Here is a 26,358-nt window from a genome sequence, read left to right on the forward strand (position 1 = left end):
TCCACAAATATCCCACTTTTCAATGATGGAAGAGCCAATAGATAAGTGTAAAAGACAAGGCTAAAGCATTAGCAGCAATCTTCAGCCAGAAGTGGATAATCCATCTCAGCCTCCTCCAGTGGTACTCAGCATCACCAAATTCAGCCAATTCAATTCACTCCCTGTTATATCATGAAACGGTTGGAAACATTGGATAACCGCAAAGGTTATGACAATATAGTAGAAGACTTGTGATTCAGAACTTGCCAGTCCTCGAGCCAAGCTGTTCCAGTACAGTTACAACACTGGCATCAACCCAACAATGTGGAAAATTGCGTAGGTACGTACTACACATAAAAAGCAGTACAAATCCAACCCAGCTAATTACCGCTTTATCAGTCTATTCTCAATCATTAGCAAAGTGATGGAAGGTGTCATCAATTGTGCTTTCAAGCAGCACCTGCTCAGTAATAATCTGTTCGCTGATGCCCAGTTTGGGTTCTGACAGGGCCACTCAGCTTCTGACCTCATTACAGCTTTGGTTTATTCAGCTGAATGCGAATCTAGATGCGAGGTGAGAGCGACAGCCCTTAACATCAAGGTTGCATTCAACTAAGGAGCCCAAGCAAAACTGGAATAGGTATTGGGACAAATTCTCCACTCGTTGCTGTCATGCCTGGCACATACCTGATTGATGGATGTCAGCCATCTCAGTTTCAGGACATCTCTGCAGGAGTTCCTCAGTGCCCAACCATCTTCAACTGCTTCATCAATGACCTTCCCTCCATCATTAGGCAGAAGTGGGGATGTTCACCGCTGATTGTACAATGCTCAGCACCATTCATGACTCCTCAGATACTGAAGCAGTCTATGTTCAAATGTAGCAACATCTGGACACCATCCAGGCTTGGGCTGACAAGTGGTAAGGAACATGCATGCCACACAAAGGTCATCTCCAACAAACAACACCTCTTTACATTCTATAGCATTATCATCACTGAATTCCCCCACTACCAACATCTTGGGATTACCACTGACCAGAAACTGAACTGTCCTTGCCGATAAACACAGCGGCCACAACAGTAGGTCAAAGGCTAGGAATACTGTGGCAATTAAATCACCCCCTGACTGCCCAAAGCCTGCCCACCATCTGTCCATCAAGGTGGCCCAGTGGCACAAATATTAGCACTGCTGCCTCACCTCCCTAGGGACCTGCGTTCAATTTCACACTTGGCTGACTGTGAAATTTGCACATTTTCCCCGTGTCTGCATGGGTTTCTTCCAGGTGCTCCAGTTTCCTTCCACTGTCCAAAGATTACTGCAGGTTAAATGATAACAAAGTGTGGAGCTGGATGAACACAGCAGGCCAAGCAGCATCTCAGGAGCATAAAAGCTGATGTTTCAGGCCTAGACCCTTCATCATCCTCTCTGATGAAGGGTCTAGGCCCGAAACGTCAGCTTTTGTGCTCCTGAGATGCTGCTTGGCCTGCTGTGTTCATCCAGCTCCACACTTTGTTATCTTGGATTCTCCAGCATCTGCAGTTCCCATTATCACTGCAGGTTAAATGAATTGGCCATGCTAAATTGCCCGTAATATCCTGGAATGTGGAGCTTAGGTGAATTAGCCATGGGAAATGCAGGGTTACAAGGATAGCACAGTAGAGTGGGTCTGACTGGGGGGCTCTTTGAAGGGCTTTTGTGGACTTAAAGGACTGAATGGCCTGCTTCCGCACTGTGTGATGGAGTACTCCCCATTTGCATGAAGGGTGCAGCTGCAATAACACTCAAGATCCTTGACACCATGTAACGCAAAGCAGTCCACTTGATCAGCTCCACATCAACAAGCATCCACTCCCTCCACCACTGACGCTGTCGACAAGATACATTGGAGAAATTCAAAGATCCTTAGACAGCACTTTCCAATCCACACCCACTTCCATTTAGAAGCTACATGGAACACCACCACCTCCGAGTCATTCACTGTCCTGGCTTGTAAATTTATCACTATTCCTTCACTGTCACTGGGCCAAAATCATGGAATTCCCACACTAAAGGAGTGTGTCAATCAACAGCATGTGGATTGCATCAGTTCAAGGAGGCAGCACACCACCACCTTTTCAAGGGTAACGATGGACAGGCAATTAAAAATGCTGGCCAGCCAACAACACCCAAATCCCACGAGTGAATGAAAAAACTGCAAAAAGATAATTTCACTTTTAAAAGCAAGTTACTGTAACATGTTTATGAGTAGTATCTATAAATGTGCCTTTTTAAGCAGTGAGAGAGCATTCCAGGTGGAATTACACTGTTTTTGTGTGTTCAGGGCATTTTTGACATAAGGTAATGTTTAATTAGCTTTGATTGGGACCAGTTGTTGTGGGCTTAAGAGGGATCAGCATAGTTACTACTACATGATTGGTATCTGGGCAGGTGGTTATAGCCTTGAGTGTGGACACTGCAGAACATCCAGGTGGTGAAGAAAAATCATGTGTCTTTCTTTCCCTTTTGTGTGGAGAATTAAAAGAAAATCCCTATTAGCTAGCCACTGGTCCTCAGTAAGTTGCTATCTCTGCAAATCACCAGTTGGAAAAAAGTAGAAAAATCATCTTCAGAAGCACTGAAATGTCAAATCCTCAACCAGCAAAGATTCAGAGTTGGCATAACTGCAGTCTCAGATCATTAGCAAAGAATCAGAGGATTCAAAAGAAAGCTGAAAGAAAAGGACATTGTCATCTGTGATCCGGGCTAGTGCCAGAACTTCACTTCCCTTTAATTCCTCTCCTCCCTTACAATATTTGCATTGTTTTGTCTCTCGTCTTGTATATCCTTTTGTATGGGTATTTGAAAAGATGTAGAGTTTAAGTTTCGATTAGCAATTCAATATGTATTTGGTTTGCCATTGATTAAAAAAGTTTGATTACAATAAATAGTTATTTTCTTGTGATGGAAAAAAAAACTTGGTGTGCATTTTCTTTTAACCTGAAGCTGCCAGTAAGACAGATTGGGTGATTCAGTGATTTCATCAAATTTTCACAAATTTGACAACTCCAGGAATGATGATTGTTGATTTTTTTGCCAAGCCATGAGGTTACAGATTGTGGTTGAATAAACAGAATTCTGTTGCTGATGGGTCTTATATGAGTCGTTAAATCTGTTTGAAGTCTATCCCATTTGCACTACAGAGTGTTTTACGCCACAAAACACAGTGGAAGCTCTGTTCAATGTGATGAAAGAGCTTGGTCTCCAATAATACAATGAATAATAATAACACAAATGATAGATGCATCTGTGAAGGATGTTTTGGACAGGAAGAGAACAAGTAGGTTTTTGTTATTTCCCTCATAACTTGCTGCAGCATGTAGCATATTGCTCATTACGACTTTGCCAGCTTGATCAGTAGTGGAGCTTCTGAGAGGTTCTTTTTGATAGACATTAAAGTCCTGTACCTGACGAATATTGTGTGACTTTGCAACCTTCAGTGCTTCTTCCAAGTGGCATTCAACGTGGAGGAATACTGATTGCTCAGATAATAAGAAAGACAGATGGTGGTGATCATTGCAGGAGGCTTTGTTTCGTATGCAAGGGGCTCTTGTGTTAGAGCGGTAGTGTCTCCACCTCTGACCAAGGATGCCTGGGTTCAAATAGCATCAGCTCCAGAGTTGTGTAATAACAACTATGAACTGATTGATCAATAAAAAAAACTGTTTCATTTGTGTAATCTGATACCATGAAATTTCATGAGTCAGGGGTTAATGTTGAGGTCTCCCAGATCAATTATTTTCCGACTAAATATCATTGTGTTTTCACCTCTGTTAGGTCTGCCCTGTTGGTGGAACACAATATTACTGCTGTCTTGGATGTTCTAAGAAGTATTCTGTAGGAAACAAACCCATGAGTATGCCGACTGCAGCTCTGCCAATTTAGCATAATATCCCAGATATTAAGATAGTAAGGATGACTTTTCAGGTCAACAAAACTGTGTGTGATAACTGTTCTAATGAGTTGTGCAGAGAAATAAAAAGGTAGCATTCATGATATAGCTCACCAGAATTAAATCGTCAGAACACATGATAATACTGGACATCAAAAAAGAAAACAGAGGGTTCTGAACTGTGAAAGTCTATGAAGTAACGAAAGATTAAAGACAGCAAAGTATTAAAATCAAAGAATCCCTATGGCTGCTGGTAGCAGGGAACAAAACAACACAATGGAACAGAAACTGGGATGGTTAAGCATGCTGTGGTTTACTGAGGACAGATGTGGGGGGTTGGCTGTGGTTAGGCAATTTCTTCACAGAAATGTGCAGTCATATAGAAGACCTGACAGCATTTAAAATAGGTGACGTAGCCAAAAACTAAGAAGTTGGAAATTTAAATACACAAATCAGCATTTTCATAAACAGAACTGAAGATAGTAACTGAATGGGAAAGAAAAAATTTCTTTCCAATTGCTACCTGCTAACCTATGCACATGAATCATGGTCACTCAGCTTCACACAGGAAACCTCAAAGTAAAACATCTATATAAACTGACACAATGTTTCCAATCTATTGTGTTACAAATTGGGAGGTTGAACTCCTCTCAAAATTAAACCAAAACACAAGCCCCAAATCTGTTATGGCGGGAGTAGTAATTAAACCCAAAACACCCAGAGAAGCTCGTCTCGCCTTTATAATCTGTTAAAAAAGTGGTTAAATGAAAGAAACTCCCTGATATTTACTTTATAAGTAACAATTTATTTATTTAACCCTACAATGAACAAATTAACAGAATTACTAATAAACCGAACAATTCCCCTTAACTATTAACCATTCGGGCCTTACTTCCACTCCAATGTCTTATAGTGTTATTCCCTAAACGAACTGAATTCTATTGGTATGCTGTTTCAATAAACACATATCCCAAATATATAAACCCAAGTAATAAGAAAATAAATTAAAACCTAATTTCTCAAAGTCTACATGCCCTTTTCTGCTGCTCTCAAGTCATAAATACCTTTCTTCTGCTGATCCAGCTGTAGGGGATGTTTGCTCTTTGACATCTTAGAACATAGAACATAGAACAGTACAGCACAGTACAGGCCCTTCGACCCATGAAGTTGTGCCAAACTTATACCCTAAACCTAAGCGTATCTAACCTCCACCCCTACCTTATACTATCATCCATATACCTATCTCATTATCGCTTAAATGCCCCTAATGAGGCCGACTGTCTACCCTCTCCAGCAATGTATTCCATGCCTCTTCTGCTCGCTGAGTAAAGGACCTACCTGACATCTCCCTTATATCCATCTCCATGTTCTTTAAAATTATGCCCCTCATAATAGCTACCTCCACCCTAGGAAAAAGTCTCTGGCTGTCCACTCTATCTATAACGCTGATCATTTTGTACACCTCTATCAGGTCACCTCTCATCCTTCGTCGCTCTAAAGAGAAAAGCCCTAGCTCTCTCAACCTTTCCTCGTAAGACCTTGCCTCCATTCCAGGCAACATCCTGGTAAATCTCCTCTGCACCTTTCCAACACTTCCACGTCTTTCCTGTAATGAGGCAATCAGAACTGGACACAATACTCCAGATGTGGTCAAACCAGGGTTTTGTATCGCTGGAACATAACTTCACGGCTCTTGAACTCAATCCCTCTATTAATGAGAGCTAACACACCATGTGCCTTCTTAACAACTCTATCCACCTGGGTGGCAGCTTTCAGGGAACTGTGGACATGAACCCCAAGATCCCTCTGCTCCTCCACATTGCCAAGAATCTTTTTGTTAACCCTGTATTCTGCTTTCAAGTTTGTCCTTCCAAAATGAATCACATCATACTTTTAGGGGTTAAACTCCACCTGCCACTTCTCAGCCCAGCTATGCATCCTATCAATGTCCCTCTGTAATGTAGAACAGCCCTCCTCACTGTCCACAACTCGACCCACCTTCGTATCGTCCGTGAACTTACTAATCCACCCTTCCACTCCTTCATCCAAATCATTTACAAAAATCACAAATAGAAGAGGACCCAGAACCGATTCTTGAAGTACACCACTTGTAACTGAACACCGCGTTGAATATTTTCCATCTACTACCACCCTTTGTCTACTAAGGGTCAGCCAATCTGAATCCAATCTGTCACATTTCCCCCATCCCAAGCCTCCTTACTTTCTGCATGAGCCTACAATGGGGAACTTTATCAAATGCCTTACTTAAATCCATGTATACCACATCCACTGCTCTACCTTCATTTATGTGTTTGGCCACCTCTTCAAAGAATTCAGTAAGCAAGATCGACCCCTCACAAATCCATGCTGACTATCACAAATCAAACTGCGCCTTTCCAAGTGATCATAAATCCTATCTCTCAGGGCCCTTTCCAATAATTTGCCCACCACTACCGTAAGACTAACTGGCCTGTAATTTCCAGGGTTACCCCATTCCCTTTTTTGAATCGGGGAATGATGTTTGCCTCTCTCCAATCTTCTGGCAGTATACCTGTGGACAATGAGGATGAAAAGATCATTGCCAAAGGCCCTGCAATCTCTTCCCTCACTTCCCATAGAATCCTTGGATAAATCCCATCAGACCCGGGGACCTTTCTATCTTCAAGTTCCTCAAAATTCCTGGCACGTCTTCCTCACTAACAGAGACCTCCTCTTTTGTGAGTACTCTTAGCTAGAAGTGCCATGGTACCTTTTATGGATAGACAGTGCTTTCTTAGAGAGTTTAGAAATTTCTTGTGAGAGCTAGATGCTTATTTTTCAGATGGTGGTTCATTCTCACCGATTTTCAAAAACGCTCTCCTTATATACCTTGGATAACATTGTTCTGAGGTTGTGAAAACTATCAGATTTAAATTCAATTGGCTTTAAATTACTAAGTGCTTGGTTTAAATTAATTGGTTGATTCCAGCTAGTTGCCAAAACATCAAAACAAGCCTCACGTTTTCAATCACACAGCCAATTTTTACATGTTTCAACTCTAGAACTGGCTGTACATTTTCAGCTACATACAGACACATTTTTTCTTCTGTATAAATCTTGTAAGCTTTGAAAGACACTTTAAAAAAGAACCAAGCACTCTTCTCCCTTATCCTTATTTTACAAGCAAATTCTAGCTTCCTGCCTTCCAATTCACGATTACTATCCACAACTTCATAACAATTGTCAGTCAGACTTCTGTCAAATGAACAGCAAAATACAGCATAATAACACTGAACTGAGCACAATGACATAATTCAGTTTTTAAGATGACCTGGTCATCTATTTTAAAGATTCTTGTTGAGAGATCAGTATTGTTCAGCATACTGTAAAGCTCCCCTGTTGTTCTTCAAACAGAATCATAGGTATTCAGGCTCGCTACTTATCCAAAATATAGCACCTGTGACAATCCTGCAATATTGAATTGATATATGTAGCTAGAATTTGCACTCAAATCTCCATCATGTGTTTTGAAGCCACAACCTTCAATTCTTATTCAAATGCCTTCAGGATCAATGGCAATGGCTGTTCCAGTCTAAAAATACAATTTTGGACAATTTCCGGGGCTAAAATAGATATTTTGGAAGAAAGTTTTCCCTTAATTAATAAAATAGTCAAGGTTATGTTTAATGCATATCATAAATTTGGTGCATTGTCATCGTACAAGATAGATCAGCAAAATATGATGCTAAGATATTTTAGAAATGAAAGAAACCAAACTTAGTTGATATTTAGTACTCAATAAGTAGAAACTTGACTTTTTGCTATAAAACAAAGGGCCAATTTCTCACCTTGAGATAGCAGTCGTGTCATTTAAATGTTTTCTCTTCTTCTTTTTCTGATTTCTGCTTAAACCCTCAGATTCAGTACTTGTGGCATCATTTTTGTTGTCCATTCTTTTGGCAGACAATTCTGAACTATTTCTCCGCTTCGTGGGCACCAATAAACCCTGATTCAATTTTTCTTTCCCACCTTCAGAGTCATGCTCAAGCATTTCCTTTTCATTTTTTTGAGCTTCGTTCTCTTTATCATAGCATTTAACCTGGAGGACACAAGAAAAGAAAAAAATGTAATCCGAACAAAATTGTCTCCACTTATGGTCTTCATGTTCTACTTTATCCAGCCTGCAATTGGAACTCATGTTCTGTAATGCTTTTTACACGACTGGTATCAGTCATCTCTCTGCAGCTGACACAGACATCCAACAATCAGAACAAAAGATCAAATTCTGCTTCACACAAACCATCAGGAACCCGTCGCCCAAAATTCTCAATATCAAATGAAACATTGGCTCATACAAAGAACAACAAACTGCAGTCTCTAAAAGAGTTATTAATGGACAAGTTAGTCACTCCATTTTAAGTACAGGACAAGTGCATGACACAGCATGGAAACAGACACTTCAGTCCATTTCGTCTGTGCTGGCCAGATATCCTAATCTGAGCTAGTCCCATTAAGTGTGGTAACAAATTGTGGAGCTGGATGAACACAGCAGGCCATGCAGCATCAAGATGGTGCTTGGCCTGCTGTGTTCATCCAGCTCCACACTTTGTTATCTCGGATTAATGGAACATAGAACATTACAGCACAGTACAGGCCCTTCGGCCCTCGATGTTGTGCCGACCTATCATACCGAACTCAAGCCCATCTAACCTACACTATTCCATGTACGTCCATATGTTTGTCCAATGACGACTTAAATGTACCTAAAGTTGGCGAATCTACTACCAATGCAGGCAAAGCGTTCCATTCCCTTACTACTCTGAGTAAAGAATCTACCTCTGACATCTGTCCTGTATCTTTCACCCCTCAAGTTAAAGCTGTGCCCCCTTGTGCTCACTGTCACCATCCTAGGAAAAAGGCTCTCCCTATCCACCCTATCTAACCCTCTGATTATCTTATATGTTTCAATTAGGTCACCTCTCAACCTTCTTCTCTCTAACAAAAACAGCCTCAAGTCCCTCAGCCTTTCCTCGTAAGACCTTCCCTCCATACCAGGCAACATCCTAGTAAATCTCCTCTGCACCCTTTCCAAAGCTTCCACATCCTTCTTATAATGCGGTGACCAGAACTGTACACAATACTCCAAGTGCAGCCGCACCAGAGTTTTGTATAGCTTCACCATAACCTCTTGGTTCCGGAACTCGATCCCTCTATTAATAAAAGCTAAAACACTGTATGCCTTCTTAACAGCCCTGTCAACCTGGGTGGCAACTTTCAAGTATCTGTGTACATGGACACCGAGATCTCTCTGCTCATCTACACTACTAAGAATCTTACCATTAGCCCTGTACTTTGCCTTCTGGTTACTCTACCAAAGCGCATCACCTCACACTTGTCCGCATTAAACTCCATTTGCCACCTCTCAGCCCAGCTCTGCAACTTATCTATGTCTCTCTGCAACCTACAGCAATCTTTGTCACTATCCACAACTCCACCGACCTTAGTGTTGTCTGCAAATTTACTAACCCGTCCTTCTACGCCCTCATCCAGGTCATTTATAAAAATGACAAACAGCAGCGGACCCAACGCTGACCCTTGCGGTAAACCACTAGTAACTGGTCTCCAGGAAGAACATTTCCCATCAACTACCACCCTCTGTCTTCTTTCAGCAAGCCAATTTCTGATCCAAACTGCTTTATCTCCCACAATTCCATTCCTCCGCATTTTGTACAATAGCCTATTGTGGGGAACCTTGCTGAAATCCATGGATTCTCCAGCATCTGCAGTTCCCATTATCTCTGATCACAATTTTAACCCACTAAGTGCGGTAACTGTTTTAATGAGTTGTGCAGAGAAAAGAAATTCAACAAAAAGCATTTCATAGCATAGATCACTAGAATTAAATCATTGGAACACATCTGCCAGTCCCATTTGCCAGCATTTGGCCCATATCAGACTCTTGAATGGACCTCTCAAATGTTAATTTGATTTTACTCTCTGGATGTGAGTTTGCTCGCTGAGCTAGAAGGTTAGTTTTCAGACGTTTCGTCACCATTCTAGGTAACATCATCAGTGAGCCTCCGACGAAGCGCTGGTGTTATGTCCCGCTTTCTATTTATCTGTTTAGGTTTCCTTGGGTTGGTGATGTCATTTCCTGTTCTTTTTCTCAGGGGATGGTAGATGGGCTCCAAATCAATAGAAGCATGGCATTCCAACTGGAACTCCATCAACAAACACATTGATTTGGAGCCCATCTACCATTCCCTGAGAAAAAGAACAGGAAATGACATCACCAACCCAAGGAAACCTAAACAGATAAATAGAAAGGGGACATAACACCAGCGCTTCGTCGGAGGCTCACTGATGATGTTACCTAGAATGGTGACGAAACGTCTGAAAACTAACCTTCCAGCTCAGTTGAGCAAACTCACATCCAGAACCTCAACCTGAGCTACAAATCTTCTCAAAACTCGCTTGATTTTACTCTCTCTATGCATCTTCTCAGATGCTGTAATGTTACATTCGGCACTCTGTTCTGCTACCATGATACTTTGTATTGCACAAGCTGGCTATACAGCACATTGCAATAAATCAAATAAACAACCAAAACATATACCCATTCAGATGCCTTTTAAATTTATAACTGTACCCACCTCCCCCACTTTCTCTCGCAGTTCATTCCATACACACATCACCTTCTGCGTGAAGAAGTTACCCCTCAGGTCCCTTTTCAATCTTTCCTCTCACCTTAAACCAATGCCCTCTAGTTTTGGACTCCCACACCCAGAAAAAGACCTTGGCCATTCATTCTAGCCATGCTCATGATTTCATAAACCTCTATAAAGTCACACTCATCCTCCGAAGTTACAAGGAAAAATGCCCCCACCTATTCAGTCTTTCCTTATTACTTAAATCCTCCATTTCCAGCAACATCCTTATCACACAGTAAAGATTTACATAGCTGTGAAATACCAGATTCTTCAGAAAAACCCAAAACAGAAACAATTTGCAAAAGAACTATGGGAATGATGATCTGTTTGGCTTCTGCTCGCTATTGTGATTTTCTTTTTCTGTCTCCCTTCTTGCCCCTCCTGCAAGTCCTTCAAGGTGTTTGGTTTTCTTTTCAGAACTGTAGAAAGTTGAGAGCTGGAAACATCTTGTTTCTATGCATCTAGCTTTCCAATTCTTCATACCTTCAGATTTTCAGAAAACAGACTTTCTCACACAGCCATGCAAAGAAATATGTTCTTAGACAATTTGACACTGAGTGCAAATTGGATGAGGAGCTGAAAGCCTCAGTTTCAATGGTGGGAAATCTGGCTAAAGTGAAATTTCTGAGTACCACAATTACATATTAGTGGGAACTACAATAAATTAATTTACAAAAAAAAATGTTTCACAATTTGAAGTCCACAGGAAACTGGAAACTGGGGTTTAAAATAGTTGCAATAAAATGATAACTGCAATCAAGCAAGCTTCTAATTATTTTATTTAGTGAATGCAAATCCCCAGTGGCAAGTGACAGCTTGTTTAAGAAGGTAAGTCCACTAATTCATCAATGAGAGTTCCATCAACAGAAGAGATGCTTTTGGTAATGTTGACAGAGAAATGAGGACTTTGACCTAGCAACACTGGAACACAATTAATCAAATTGAAGATTCCACAGAAAGCTTAGTTAGACTAGCTACTTCCTTTAACTTAAAAATTAGGATTTAAAAATGAAAAATTCTTTCTCAAAAGAAATACATAAACACTTGTACTGAGACCCCAGTAGTAGCGGTCAGCTGCAATGAGGCTAAGCAGATGCTAGTTAAAGGATGGAAATGGGCCAATTGTGAATATCTCTAAATAGGTGAAAATAGCCTTGGCAAATAACGTTAAAGATAATCCAAAGAGATTCCACAAGTACATTAAGAACAAGAAAGGAATGAGAGAGAGTGAGCCCCTTAAAGATCAAAGAGGTCATCTTTGTGGTGAACCTCTGGAGATGGGATAGATACTAAATGAATATTTCATATCTATTTTTACTATGGAGTAAGATATGGAGGCTAGGAACGCAAGGAAATAAATATTGATGTTTTAAAAACAGCTCACATTACAGAAGGGAAGTACTGGAGGTCTTGGAAAATATAAAGATGGACAAATCTCTGGGACTTGATCTAGTGTATCTGGGAGGAAAATACGGGGCCCCTTGCAGAAATATTTGTATCTTCTACAGCTACAGGTGAGGTGCCACATTACTGGACAGTGGCTAATGGTATGCCTTTGTTTGAGAAGGGATGTAAGGAGAGGCCTGGGAACTACAGGCCAGTCAATCTGATTTCAGTCATGGATAAGTTGTTGGAAGTGATTCTGAAGGATGGGATTTATACGCATCTGGAGAGGCAAGAAATGATTAGGAATAATCAACATGACTTTGTGCAAGGGAAATCGTGTTTCACAAACTTGATTAAGTTTTTTGAGGAAGTAACCAAAAAGATTGATTAGAGCAGAACGGTTGATATTGTTCACTTGGGCTTTAGTTAAGTCTTTTGCAAGACTCGGTGAAGTTACATCACACAGAATTCAGGGTAAGCTTGCCAAATGAATACAAAATTAGCTTAACAGCAGGAGACAGAACAGTGGTGGAGGGTTGTTTATTGTCTGAAGGCTTGTTACTAACAGTGTTCCACAGAAGTCAGTATTGGGTCCACTTTTATCATTTTGTCATTTATAAAAATAATTTAGATGACAATATAAGGCAGAGTGGTACAGTGGACAGTGAAGATGGTTACCTAAGATTACAAAGAGATCTTGATCAATTGGGCCAATGGACTGAGGAGTTTCAGGTAGAGTTCAATGTGGATAAATGCAAGGAATTGCAACTGGGTAAAAACAAACAAGGGCAGAACTATACAATTAAAAGTAGGTCCTTAGGTACTGTTATAAAACAGAAACGCCTAAGGAGCAGGTACATAATTCTTTGAAGTTTACATCACAAGTAAACCGGGGCGTCATGTTGAGGTTATACAGGACATCGGTGAGGCCACTTCTGGAGTCCTGTGTGCAGTCTGGTCACTCTGTTAAAGGAAGGATATTAAGCTGGAGGGTTCAGAAAAGATTTACCAAGATGTTGCCTGGAATGGAGGCCTTGAGTTATAAGGAGAGGCTGGATAGGCTGGGAATTTTATCACTGGAGCGTAGGACGTTGAGGTGTGACCTTATAGAGGTTTGTAAAATCGTGAGGGGTATATAGAAGGTAAATGATTGGTATCTTTTCCCTAAACTGGGGGATTTCAAGACTTTGGGCGTATATTTTTAAGGTGAGAGGAGAAAGATTTAAAGACATGAGACAATTTTTTTTTACACAGAGAGGGATTCATATGTGAAATGTACTTTCAGAGGAAATGATGGATGCAAGTACAGTTAGAACATTTAAAAGACATCTAGGTAAGTATGTGAATAAGAAATGTTTGGAGGGCTATCCCTCCAAACTTAGGCAGGTGGTAACTAGTTTGGTCTGGAATTATGGCTGGCATGACTGCTGGGCCAAAAGGTCTGTTTCTGTGCTGTGTGACTCTCTGACTTAAAGTGAATAGTTACAGAGGATTTTCCATTTGAGAAAGATATACTGATGACAGCATTGATCACCAGTGTTATCATGCAACTCTTGCCTAGAAATAATCTGCTCACTGATGACAAGTTTGGATTCCATCAGGGTCACTCAGCTCCTGACCTCATTACAGCTTAATTTGGGGTTAGTTAGCTCAGTTGATTGGATGGCTGGTTTGCGATGCAGAATGATGCCAACTGCATGCTTCAATTCTCACAATGATCGAGGTTGCATTACAGTCACGTCTTCTCAATCTCACTTCTCGCCTGAGGTACTGAGGTATGATGACTCTTAGGTTAAACTCACCACCAGACGTCTTTCTCAAATGACAGTGCACACCTATGGCCCTCTGGACTACAGCAACTTGTTCTTTTACCTCTAAGCCAAATTTTGACAGAAGTGCTGAATTCCAGAAGTGAGGTGCATGTTGCCCTTGACACCATGGCAGCATTTCACAAAGTGTGACATCAAGGAGCTCGATCAAACCTGGAGTCAATGGGAACAGGGATGGAGGCACAGGAGATGACTCTACACTAGAGGGAGTCATGGAGTCATACCCAGAACAAAGGAAAATGTTTGTCATTAGAGGAGGTCAGTTGTCTTATTCTCAGGATTTTTACAGGTTTGTGGCCCAGGCCCAACCATCTTTAGCTACTTCATCAATGATCTTCCCTCCATCGTAAAGTTAGAACTGAGCATATTCCCTGATGATTGCACAATGTTCTGCGTTACTTTTCACTCCGGAGAAAATGAAGCATCCTTAATCCATATGCAGCAAGATCGGGACAATATCCAGGCTTAGGCTTGCAAGTGGCAAATATCATTTGTACCACACAGATAATGACCATCTCCAGTAAGAAAGAATCTCACTATCTCATCTTTATGTTTAATGGCATTATCATCATTGAATTATCCATTACAGTCCTAGAGATTGTAATTGATCAAAAACTGATTTGAACCACCCAGATAAATAGCTGTTACTATAGCAGGTCAGAGGCTAGTAATTTAGGCATCTCGCCAGAGCCTTTCTGCCATCTATAAAACATACATCAGATATGTGATATAGCACTCTCCACTTGCCTGGATGGGTACACTTCCAATAGCACTCAAGAAGCTCAACAGTATTCAGGAAAATGTAGCTCACATGACTGGCACCTCATCCACCACATTCAACATTCACCCCCTTCACCACTGAAACAGTGGTAGCAGTGTCAGTCATTTATAAGATGCACTGCAACAATGCTCACAGACTACAGTGACAGCATCTTCCAAATCAGCAACCTCTACCACATAAAAAGGACAAAAGCAATAAATGCACGACAATGCCAAAACCTGCAGGCTCCCCTCCAAGCAACACACACCTTCTGGCTTGGAATTATATTGTTCCCTCATTGCTATTGTATCAAAATTTAATTTGATCTACTGGTTGTTGTCGCATGTGCCCAAGTACAGTAAAAATTTTGTTTTGCGTGCAGAACAGGCAGATCATAACACACAAGGACATACAAATCACAGGGTGTTTAAACAGAACGAGGCATACAAGGTTAAGACTACACAAAATAATGAAACACCTTTCTTGAGAGCAATGTGGATGTACCTATAATGCAAGGGCTGAGACAGTTCAAAAGGCAACTTACCATCACCTTCTCAAGAGAAATTAGGGATGGGCAACTGCCCACATCCAATGAACAAATAAAAATAAATGCTGAATTATCTCCCTTTCCAATATATTTTCTAGTATACCAAGCTACATTTGTTAGTTTCAATACATTGACTGGAAACAACATTCACTTTTCTAAACAAAACTATATAGTCATAAACTGCTTATCTCTATATATTATAGTAAAATTATAACCTTTGTGCATGGGACGTCCTCTTCCTTTGTCATGCCATGTTGCTCAGTAGTTTTTTCTTTAACAGAACTATTCAAGTTGCTGTCCGCTGAATCAAGTAGCTCACTATCAGTACGAGCAGCTGCTGCGACAGATTCACCCAAATTGTCTCCTCTTTCAAGTTCAATATCTTTTCCACTGCTCAGTTTCTCAGTAGTGGAAAGTCCATCATCTATCACATAGGCTGATTTGTTGTTGTTTTTTGAATAAAGGTCACTCTCAGCAACAGATTGGACAGCACCATCCATGTTCTTTGCAGTTACAATGGCGTTTTTGGATACTGCAAGGCCTGTATTTACCTGACCTCTGTTTAGATTATGACTGTCCAGAGTTTTTACCGTACATGTTGAACTAGGAGAATGTTTATCACCTACTGCAGCCTGCAGATCAGCAATATCACGAGCAGAGTTTAGGTCACTGGTCAAATCAATGCTGGTAAAATAGCTCCTAGCCTCGATGCCAACTTCGTTGCCTTCTTTTATGTCGTATTCATTGCCTGAATATGAAGGTTTGGGCTGCAGAGCAGAAGAAATCTCCGTACTTTGAATAGTTGCACTCAAATTGTTTGATTTCTTTTTTCTACTTTTCTGTAAATATTAAAAGACATCAGAATTAGACAATGTGAAAGATAGAAAGGAACACCAATATCAAAGCAAATACATATGCTTTACATTTTAAAACTCTATCCCTCCATAATCACACAGCTGCAAAGATTTCATCAAAGCAAATTCAGATGCTTTACATTTTAAAGCTCTATCCCTCCATAATCACACAGCTGCAAAGATTTAATTTCCTCCCAAATTAAATACTGTGAGATTAGAACATTTCAGCTACTTCATCGAAGACCTTCCCTCCATCATTAGGTCAGAAGTGGCAATGTCCACCAATGATTGCACAAATCTCAGCACCATTCACATCTCCTCAGATACTGAAACAATCCATGTTCAAATGCAACAAGATTTGAACAAAATCCAGGCTCAGGCTGACAAGTGGCATATAACGTCTGTACCATACAAAGTCCAGGCAATAACCATCTCCAAATAGAGACAATCTAACCACCCCTTGACATTCAATAGTTCTACCATCACTGAATCCTCCACTATCAACCTCTAGGGATTACCATTCACCAGAAACTCAACTTGACTCACCACATTATCACATTGGCTACGTGGGCAGGTCAGAGGCTAGAAAACCTACAGTAATTAATTCACCTTCTGACTGTCCACCATCTACAAGGCACAAGTCAGGAGCCTAATGGTATACTCCCCACTTGCCTGGATGGATGCAGCTCCAAAAGTACTCAAGAAGCTTGACACCATTCAGGAGAAAGCTTCCTGCTTGATTATCATCACATCCACATGCATCCACTTCTTCCACTATCGACGTTCAGTAGCAGCAATGTATACTATCTACAAGATCCACAGCAGAAATTCACTGAAGATCCGTAGAAAGTACCTTCCAAACCAAAAACCACTTCCATCTAGGCAGCAAACACATGAGAACACCATCATCTGCAAGTTCCCTTCCAAGTCACTCACCATTCTGATTTGGAAATATATTGCCTTTCCTTCACTGCCACTTGGTCAAAATCATGGAATTCCCTTCCTAAGGGCATCATGAGTCAACGTACAGCATTTGGACTGCAGCAGCTCAAGGAGGCAGCTCACCATCATCATCTCCTCAAGGGTAACTAGGGACAGGCAATAAATGCTGTCCAGCCAAAAAAGCCCACATCCTACAAATGAATGAAAGGAAGTTTCCATACCTTCAGCCAATTCCTGATTCATGTGGAGTCAATCAAATAGACTGAAAAAGTGCCTTTAGAGACCTTAGAAAGAAGCCAAGGTAGAGCCTCATTTTGTAATTCTAACTGAATTTGGTTGAAAATGCTTCAACCATATATATTGACCCAATGACTTGGGCTTCCCCATTACTGGGGATATTTGTTGAGCTTCCATTTCTTTTTATTTATCTAATTTCCCACTGCCATTTATGTCTGGATGTGGCAGAACTGCAGAGATAGACCTGAACCATTGTTTGGGTCAATGCAGGAAGCCCTGAAATGTAATTTCATCACGTTTACAACTTCACTTTTAGGCGGTCCTGGTCCTTTCCCTGGCATGCTCTCCTGCACTCTTCATTGAACTAGGTGTGATCCCACAGCTTGATATTAATGCAGTAGTGAAAGAATTGCTGGGTCATGAGGTTAAAAACTGTATTTAAACACAATCCTGCTGCTGATGACACAAATGCCTCATGGCTACCCAGTTCTGAGTTGCTAGATTTGTTCTAAATCTGTCCCATTTAGCTCACTGATTGCTATTCCGACAAGGATTGTGCAATGCTCAGTCCTATTAGTAAAGAACAGATGCATTTGCAATTAGTAGGCTGGTGAGGATGTCTTCCCTGTGTCTAAAAATCAATTCTGATCCCTGCTAATTAACACCAAGTGATTCTCTCAAACCAATCATCCAGGATTAAAATTATTCATTCATGGTATTAAAAATTAAGAAATTTTTAAAATGCACACACTCGAGAATAGTTTATTCAATTTCTATGTATAATTCCCAACAATGAGGCATACAATTCAACATTAAGGAATACTGCCATGTACGTTGATTCTGTTCTTGCTACAGCCAAAAATGTTGCAGAGACTCCTCGATAGCAATTAGGAGCAAGGGATTTGACTAATATACTTTCTATAACTGTAGGCATGTAAATAAATTAGTCCTAATTGCTGTCCAACCTATTTTTCTAGTCAACATGTTCAGGGATGTTATTAAAAACCTCTGGAGCAAGTGGGGCTTTAACACAGGCCTCTTGCTTCAAGAGTAGGCATACCACCACTGCACCACATGATCCTTTTAATTGCTTTCTGAAATCAGATCAGCTAACTTTATTTAGCTGGGTGTAATACAGATAAACCAGTTAACAAGTGGGGAAACATTAATAAAACCACTTGAATGCCTTAGTATCCATTTTTTAAAAATAAAATGTATTATCATAGTCCTTTCCTGTTACCTTTAGTAAGGGAGAAAATGAGAAAGTCCACCTCAATTTTCTGTAGTCTTTCAATCTAATCAACTGAACCCACTGATCCAAATCTTGGACTTCCCTATCAAACTACACTGTGGGAGATTTATTATCACATGGGCTGTAGGAATTCCACTTACATGAGTTCAACCAAATAAGGGCAATAAATTAATGCTTTCAGCAACTTTCACATTCCAAAAAACAGCTTTAAAAATTTTCTACAATAATGTGGTGAAATTTATGGCACAAAGGACATTAGAATAATGATAACGAATCGACACCAGAAACAGTAAATGTGTCTGTGTCCTTTGCAGCTGCTCAGTACTGTTAGTCTTCGCAGCAATTTGCTTTTTCCTAATAAAAACACAGCTTTCCAACTCAGATAGCAAAATCCACAGGATGTTGATTTTTAAATTAAATAGCGTTATCTCCAATCTCTGAACAAAGTACCTCATCATTTCTCAATGAAGCTCATAGGATCTAGTTACAACTTCCTATATCTCCTCTATTTTATGCATCAGACCATTATCAAATTCCAATTTATATGTGTCCCATATAGATGCTAGGAAACAGATACCTGACTCCAAAATTCCCATGCTTTTTTTCTTTTACTTTACTTTCGTTTTTAACCCAAAACAAAAAAATGAGGTCAAACAGCATGTGTTGCAATGAATTTGTATAAGAGGGTGATAGTTTGAGAGATGCACTTCACTGTTGTTCTCAGTGTTGGATACCTTATTGCACATTGCGTAACATGTTGTTCTCTGAAGCAGATGTTCCTGGGTCGAGTCCCATCCCAGAACTTAATGGCCATAAAGGTGTGTTTGTACCAAGGTCTAGTATGTAGACTGCCAATGTATAAAGCCTTCTGATATGCCTACAGCAGGTAAGAGAGTTTAATAGCCAGTCGGAGTCATGAGACAGTGCAATGTAAGAGCTCTCCATGTTTAAAAAATGCTTTGCACGGGATATTTCCATAAACCATGAACTTCCTCTTTGTTTCAAGGGTTTACTAGTGACAGTCCTGATTCTATGCATATGATTTATCATTTTCATTTTTGTTAACAGGTTACGTTTGAAATATTACGTAATTCTATACTTTCCACAGATGCTAAGTGATCTGCTGTGCTTATCGTTACTGTTTCAAATTTCTGGCATTTTTTAAAATTTAATTTTCCTTGAGACTGACAAGGAAATTTTCAACATTTGGAGAAATTTGGATACATCTAAAAATCAAAATAGTTCAAGTGAACCAGGTAATATTAGCGCCAGCTTTCTTTTGAAGTCCTTGACCTGAAATGTGGACTCAGTTTCTGTCTCCATAGATGGTGCAGACCTATTGAATGTTGTCAGCATTTTGTGTTATTTAACGTAATTAATTCCAATGGAAAAGTCCTCAGCTCAAATAGGCTTAGAAAGGCAACCGATTTCTATCTATTGACATATTCAGGGAAGCTTGTGGCTATCATGTGACTAGAGGATTGGATTGGTCAGTGATGCTTCACCAATTAATTAACCTGCCAACAGTCAGTACTCGATACTTTCCTCCATTGTTATACAGGTTTCACAGAATAATTTACAATTAACGAAAAGGCTGCTCTTGTCTCACATAAAGAGTAGGATATTCATTGAAATATAGAGGCATGTCAGCACCCAGATAACATGCCTTAAAGGGGGTTAGTGGGGAGAAGGTTTTAAAAACAAGTTTTAAAAATGATTTGGATATTTAGAATTTCCTTTCTCAACGGCCCCATGGAAAGTATTACAAAATGCAGAATATCTCACTTTTCAACAGTTCTGTCATGCCAAGATAATTTAAGTTATTACGATTGATTTTTTATTATTATTTAAACACCATATAGTCTTAAAATAGTTTATTTTCATAAATAATACCGAGAATGATTTGTAACCTGAGTAAGTAGAATGTCTTTTTCTTTCTTCATGTCATACTGATCATTATTTTCTTCGACAGAACTACTTGAGTCACTGTCAGGTGTATGAAGTGGTTTATTGTCAGCACTAGTGAATGTTGATTCAGATTCGTCTGGAGTAATTCCTCTTCCAGACTGAGTGCCATCTTTCCTACTGCTCAATTTCTCAGTGATTAATGATCCTTCATTCACTGCAGAGGCTGGTTTGTTACTCTTGCTTGGATGAAGCGGATCACTCTCAGTAACAGATTGGACTACACCATCTTTGTCCTTATCAGTTATGTCACTTTGGAATGCTACAATGTCTAAATTTACCAGATTTCCGACTGGACCACAACTAGCTGGAACTTCCTCAATATTTGTTGAGTTTGGAGGATGTTCATCATCTGCAGCAACCTGCAAATTAGTAATATTACAAATAGAGTTTTGGTCATTGATCAAATCATCGCTGCCAGAGTAACTTCTATTTTCACTACCAACAGTGGGTTGTTCAGTTTCAGTGTCAACTTTACTGAGTCGTTCAATGTCCTTCTGTTCATTTTCACTCAAGTGCCTGAGTTGAGGAGCAGAGGACTCCATCTCAGCTCCACTCAACCTCTTTGTTTTCTTTTTTCTTTTCTTCTGCATTAATAAAACATACCAGAATTAGACCACGTGGACAATAGCAATGAATACCATTCTTCAACTTTTGCCAAGCAATTGTTAAAATATAATGCTCCATAGAAATACAGACCATTTCTTCACCATACTTGAGAAAATGAATCACTCCTGTATAGTGCTGAAATGTTACCATCACAAAAGTGGCACAGCACTTTATTGCATCTTTGTTCACTTTAATAGAAATAAATTAGCTAAATTAGTTTACTCCTCAAAATTTGATATTTATTTTAGCTAAACTTGTGATTTACTGTACCTGAACTGACCATTTATTCCTGTTTTATTTGAAAATAACAAGCTGAAAATTTCAACACATTAGAAATGATCACATGGCTATCATGTGGCATGAATTTTCCAGATGTCAGTGAAAACTAAATGAATTTGTTGTTGCATTCTAAATGTCGAAATCTATCATCTGAAATGTTAACTGTTTCTGTCTCCTCGGATGCTGTCTGACCTGCTAAACATTTCCAGCATTTCTAATATTTATTGCAATACCAATAATGAGAGGCATAGATAGAGTTGATAGCCAGAGACTATTTCCCAGGGCAGAAAAGGCTAACACGAGGGGTCATAGTTTTAAGCTGTGTGGAGGAAAGTATAGAGGGGATGTCAGAGGTGGGTTCTTTACACACAGAGAGTTGTCAAAGCATGGAATGCGTTGCCAGCAGCAGTTGTGGAAGCAAGGTCATTGGGGACATTTAAGAGACTGCTGGACATGCATACGGTCACAGAAATTTGAGGGTGCATACATGAGGATCAATGTTCGGCACAACATCGTAGGCTGAAGGGCCTGTTCTGTGCTGTACTGTTCTATTTTCTATGTTCTACCTCTTGCTTTGCTTCAAGATAAATGCAAAACTAATTAAATTAGTTTAAATAATTAAATTAAGAGGAGGTGATGGCCTAATGGTATTATTGCTGGACTGTTAATCAAAAGACCCGGATAGCATTCTGGGGACATGGGTTCAAATCAGACCAATGTAAATGGACGAATTTGAATTGAATAAATATCTGGAATTAAGAATCTAATGATGACCGTGAATCCATTGTCAATTGTTGAAAAAACCCATCTGGTTCACTAATGTCCTTTAGGGAAGGAAAGTGCCTTCCTTACCTGGTCTCGCCTACATATGACTCCAGACCCACAGCAATGTGGGTGAATCTTAACTGCCCTCTGGGCAATTCAGAATGGGTAATAAAAGCTGCCTAGCCAGCGAAGCCCTCATTCAGTGAATGAATAAAGAAAAAAAATTAAATTTCGAAACTAGTATGCTTGAAGTTCTCTGTATTCCACATGAATAACACTGCCAGTGTTTTAAGATTTTAATCAATGCCCTAAGGACAGGTCATTATTATTCTTTTGTATTCAAATTTATATTTTACTTTAGAACCTTTGTATATCATTGGGAAAACTCAACAGGAGTGGCCATTGAGGTTAACAGCATGATGAAAGCAAATTATCAGTCATTTCCATTAAATTACTTAGTCATCCTTACATTGAATATGGGCTTGCTCCAGAGCCAAATTGGGTGCAGGAAAATTGGATAAGAGTCCGATCGAGAACAAACAAGACAGCTGCAGAGCTAGATTAGACTGGAGTGAAACTTTCTACATACAAGATGCAAAGTGCTGTCACAAGTTGGGGACAAAATGCCAGTACACGTCGTATGTTCTTAAAATCTGAATGGACCCAAACCAGATTGATTCCATTTTGTCAAATGTATAACATAAAGTGGTTATCACAGACATATCACAAATTGAGGAAAAAGCAATACTGAGGGTGAAATCATGGTAAGATTCGAATTTAATTTTTTAAAAGTTTGTTTGAGGTGTTTGAACCAATTTATATCATAAAGCATGTGAGTTAGGTGACTTGATGTATGTCATGATAAAGTGATTTGGATGAGTTCAATTTTATGAAGGGAGAGGATAGCAGGCTAGTGAGGAAGGCATTAGAAAAGTCAACTTTGAAATAACAAAATCCTGGATGAAAGCAGATGAGCTGCATGTGATGAAGGAATGTTCTTTAATATCAAGTACAATCTAAAAGATAAGTTACAATGATAAAATAAAACCTTATGCAATTGCTTTAGATCTCTGAATTCTTTCTTGGGTTACCAACTCATGCAAATAGAAACAGCTTCTTACATAATCTACCAAAGCCGTCAGAATTAGTTTTACGTTTCCTACACTGCTCTAGAGTAAACAATCTCAACTTTTCTAGTTTCTTCACTTTAGCTTAAGAGACAGTGGGCCAAATGATCTCCTTCTGTGCTGTAATTATTCCATGATCTGAAGTCTCACATGCCACATTGAGGACTCTAGTTTTGCCTGGCTTCTACACAAGGGAAACACATCTCAGAAGCCTTGTGAACAGGACAATTTAGTACAGATGCACTGCAGAAATTCACTAAAAATCTTTAGACAAAACCCATGATCACTATCATGTAGAAGGACAAAGGGCAGCAGATGTGTGAGAACACACCACCACCAGCAAGTTCACCGCCAAGCTATTCATCATCCTGACTTGGAAATATACCACCAGCATCACTAGGTCAGAATCCTGGTACTCCTTCCCTAATGGCATTGTGGGTCAACCACACCACTTACAGCCTTCAAAAAGGCAACTCACCACCACATTTTCAAGGGCAATTATGAATAGACAATAAATGCTGGCCCAACCAAAGCATTCCCACAAGTGAATAAAAAATTATCCAGAACACTACTTTAGAAATTGCAAATATTGTTGCGTGCTTAACTAACTTACCTTCTTATTAGAGCTCCCCTTTCGTGGTTGATCAGATATTTTGCTTTCTTTTTCTGAAATTGCCATCAGGACTGAATTTTGGCCACACTGCAACTTATAAGGAGGAGCCTCTGGTTCCAGCAAGGACACTTCACTTTCCATAGTTATGGAGGAAGTGGCAGACAGGTCCAGGTCAACATCCATAGGCATTGATAAATCTGGGGCTTCAGCTTTAATCTTCCCACTAATCAGGGGCATAGCTTTAGGTGAATAATGAGAAATAATTACCAAGGTAAACCCACATCATTAAAATAAAACAAGAACTCAAATCCAGAGCTACACATCAAAAAATGTTCCCAATAAGGAGTTTTAATATATGAGCTTGGAGACTAGAATTTAATTCCACTGACACAAGACATTTAATTGATCTCTTAGAAATTCAAGCTTGTGTTAACCTGCATGCCTAGAATCACAATAAGCCTGTCCAACTAGAGATCACCAAGGCCAATAAATTCGTTGATGATAATGTCAAATCAGACAGAACAGTGATTGTGTGCCAGCGATAATGGGAACTGCAGATGCTGGAGAATCCAAGATAACAAAGTGTGGAGCTGGATGAACACAGCAGGCCAAGCAGCATCTCAGGAGCACAAAAGCTGACGTTTCCGGCCTCTCCCTGATGAAGGGTCTAGGCCCGAAACGTCAGCTTTTGTGCTCCTGAGATGCTGCTTGGCCTGCTGTGTTCACCCAGCTCCACACTTTGTTATCAGTGACTGTGTGCCAGTTTGCCAGACAGCGTAAACATGCAAACATGGCTGTATGAAGTCACAATAAAAAACATAGATTAACTTCAATTACATTAGACTTGAAAATCATATTCACAACCTAATATAATTTCTTGCCGCCACAATAAGATAATTTCTTAACACACCTTTGCTGTAGTAATAAACCAATTTCTTTGTACCTTATAGAAACTTTTCTTAAATTTCCCAATAGTTTGTTACTCAGCAGCAGCATTGGACAGGGTCCGCGTGAATTTACAAAAGGGAAATCACACTTAACAAGTCTACCGGAATTCTTCAAGGATCTAACTCAGAGCTGATGAAGGGGAACCAATGGACTTGCACGTCCAGAACACATTCAACTGATTATCAGTTAAGAGATTAGCATGCAAAATTAAAGCACATGGAACAAGGGTAATGTATTGAGATGAGTGGAAAACTGACGAGCAGGCAGGGAACATCGACTCTGGCTCCAGCATCTGCACTTCTTGCTGTCTCTGAAGGAAGAAACAGATCTGTTTCTGAATGGCAGAAGTGACTAGTGGAATACAGCAGGAACCAGTCATAGGACCCTAGCTATTCAGAGTATATAATACTGATTTAGATAGGGAATTCAATGTAATATCGCTAAATTTGCAGGTGACACAAAACTGGGAGGAGGGTGAGCTGTGAGGAGGATGCAGATGCTTCAAAGCAATTTGGACAAGTTCAGTGCATGGGGAAATGCATGGCAGATGCCATTTAATGTCAATAAATATGAGACTATCCACTTTGGAAGCAAAAAAACAAGGTGGAGGATTATCTAAATGGCTATAAATTGAGAAAGAAGAATGAGCAAAGAAACCGAGGCATCCTCAAACACTAATTGTGAAGGTAAGTGTGTCAGTACTTCAGGCGTGAAAGTCAAGTGGTATGCTAGCCTTCATAGCAAGAGGATTTGAAGACAGGTGCAGGGTTGTCTTGCTAAAATTATGGGGCCTTTATAAGACCACATCAGAGGAAAGATGTTCTTGCTATGGAGGGAGTACAGCAAAGGTTTATCGGACTGATTCTTGGAGTGGTAGGCTGACGTGAGAAAAGGTTACATCAGTCTTTTTTTGCTCACTCATTAGACATTGCTGGCTAGTCAGCATTTATTGCCTGTCCCTAACTTCCCTTGAACTCAGTGGCTTCCTAGGCTTCCTTTCAGCAGGCAATTAAAAGTCAACCACATTGCTGTGCATCTGAAATCACATGTAGGCCAAAACACATTGGTATGGTAGAGTTCCTTCCCCAAAGGACATTTGTAAACCAGATGGGTTTTTCTGATGTGATAATGGGAACTGCAGATGCTGGAGAATCCAAGATAATAAAATGTGAGGCTGGATGAACACAGCAGCATCTCAGGAGCACAAAAGCTGACGTTTCGCGCCTAGACCCTTCATCAGAAAGGGCTGGATTGCAGTGCCTGGAAGGTGCCGGCGCATGGCAGCGAGTGACTGTTTGAGGACTCGCAGGGAGAAATGCTTCTGAAGGGTCTGAATTTTCTGGGTGTAGAAGTGGTCATGGTTGGGGCCAAATTGGGAAGGCTTGAATGTAGACTGTAGTCCAATGGGGATGATCCGGTTCCGTAGGCAAGTGCTGAGGCTGTGGTACCTAGTTTGCTTCAGGGCATGGTCGAGCAGTTTCAAGGCTGAAGAGATTACAAGAGAGTTGCAGTGGGAGAAAGATTCCCTGAGGTCGGTCCGGAGGGAGGAGGGTAACTTCTTCAGGTTAGGCATCCCTGGAAGAGGCTTCGCAGTGAGGTTAAAATTGTATCAGTGATAATGGGAACTGCAGATGCTTGAGAATCCA

The 26,358-nt window shown here is 40.1% G+C and overlaps 1 protein-coding gene across 8 annotated transcripts in view; it reads right to left on the bottom strand.

The window, feature by feature from the left end:
- The window catches only part of LOC125463570 (E3 ubiquitin-protein ligase rnf213-alpha-like), a 205,762-nt gene that overhangs the window by 164,236 nt on the left and 15,168 nt on the right, over nt 1-26,358 (bottom strand). For 4 of the 8 annotated variants that reach the window (XM_048554962.2, XM_048554964.2, XM_048554963.2 and 1 more), the window contains 4 exons: nt 23,765-24,003; nt 20,317-20,958; nt 15,337-15,960; nt 7,738-7,988 (listed from right to left, as the gene is read on the bottom strand). In XM_048554962.2, the coding sequence (XP_048410919.2) occupies nt 7,738-7,988; nt 15,337-15,960; nt 20,317-20,958; nt 23,765-24,003 (1,756 nt within the window). The remainder of the gene's footprint in view (nt 1-7,737; nt 7,989-15,336; nt 15,961-20,316; nt 20,959-23,764; nt 24,004-26,358) is intronic. The other 4 variants (XM_048554967.2, XM_048554969.2, XM_048554968.2 and 1 more) reach the window with 1 other exon arrangement.

The sequence above is a fragment of the Stegostoma tigrinum genome, chromosome 22, assembly GCF_030684315.1.
Source record: "Stegostoma tigrinum isolate sSteTig4 chromosome 22, sSteTig4.hap1, whole genome shotgun sequence".
NCBI lineage: Eukaryota > Metazoa > Chordata > Chondrichthyes > Orectolobiformes > Stegostomatidae > Stegostoma > Stegostoma tigrinum.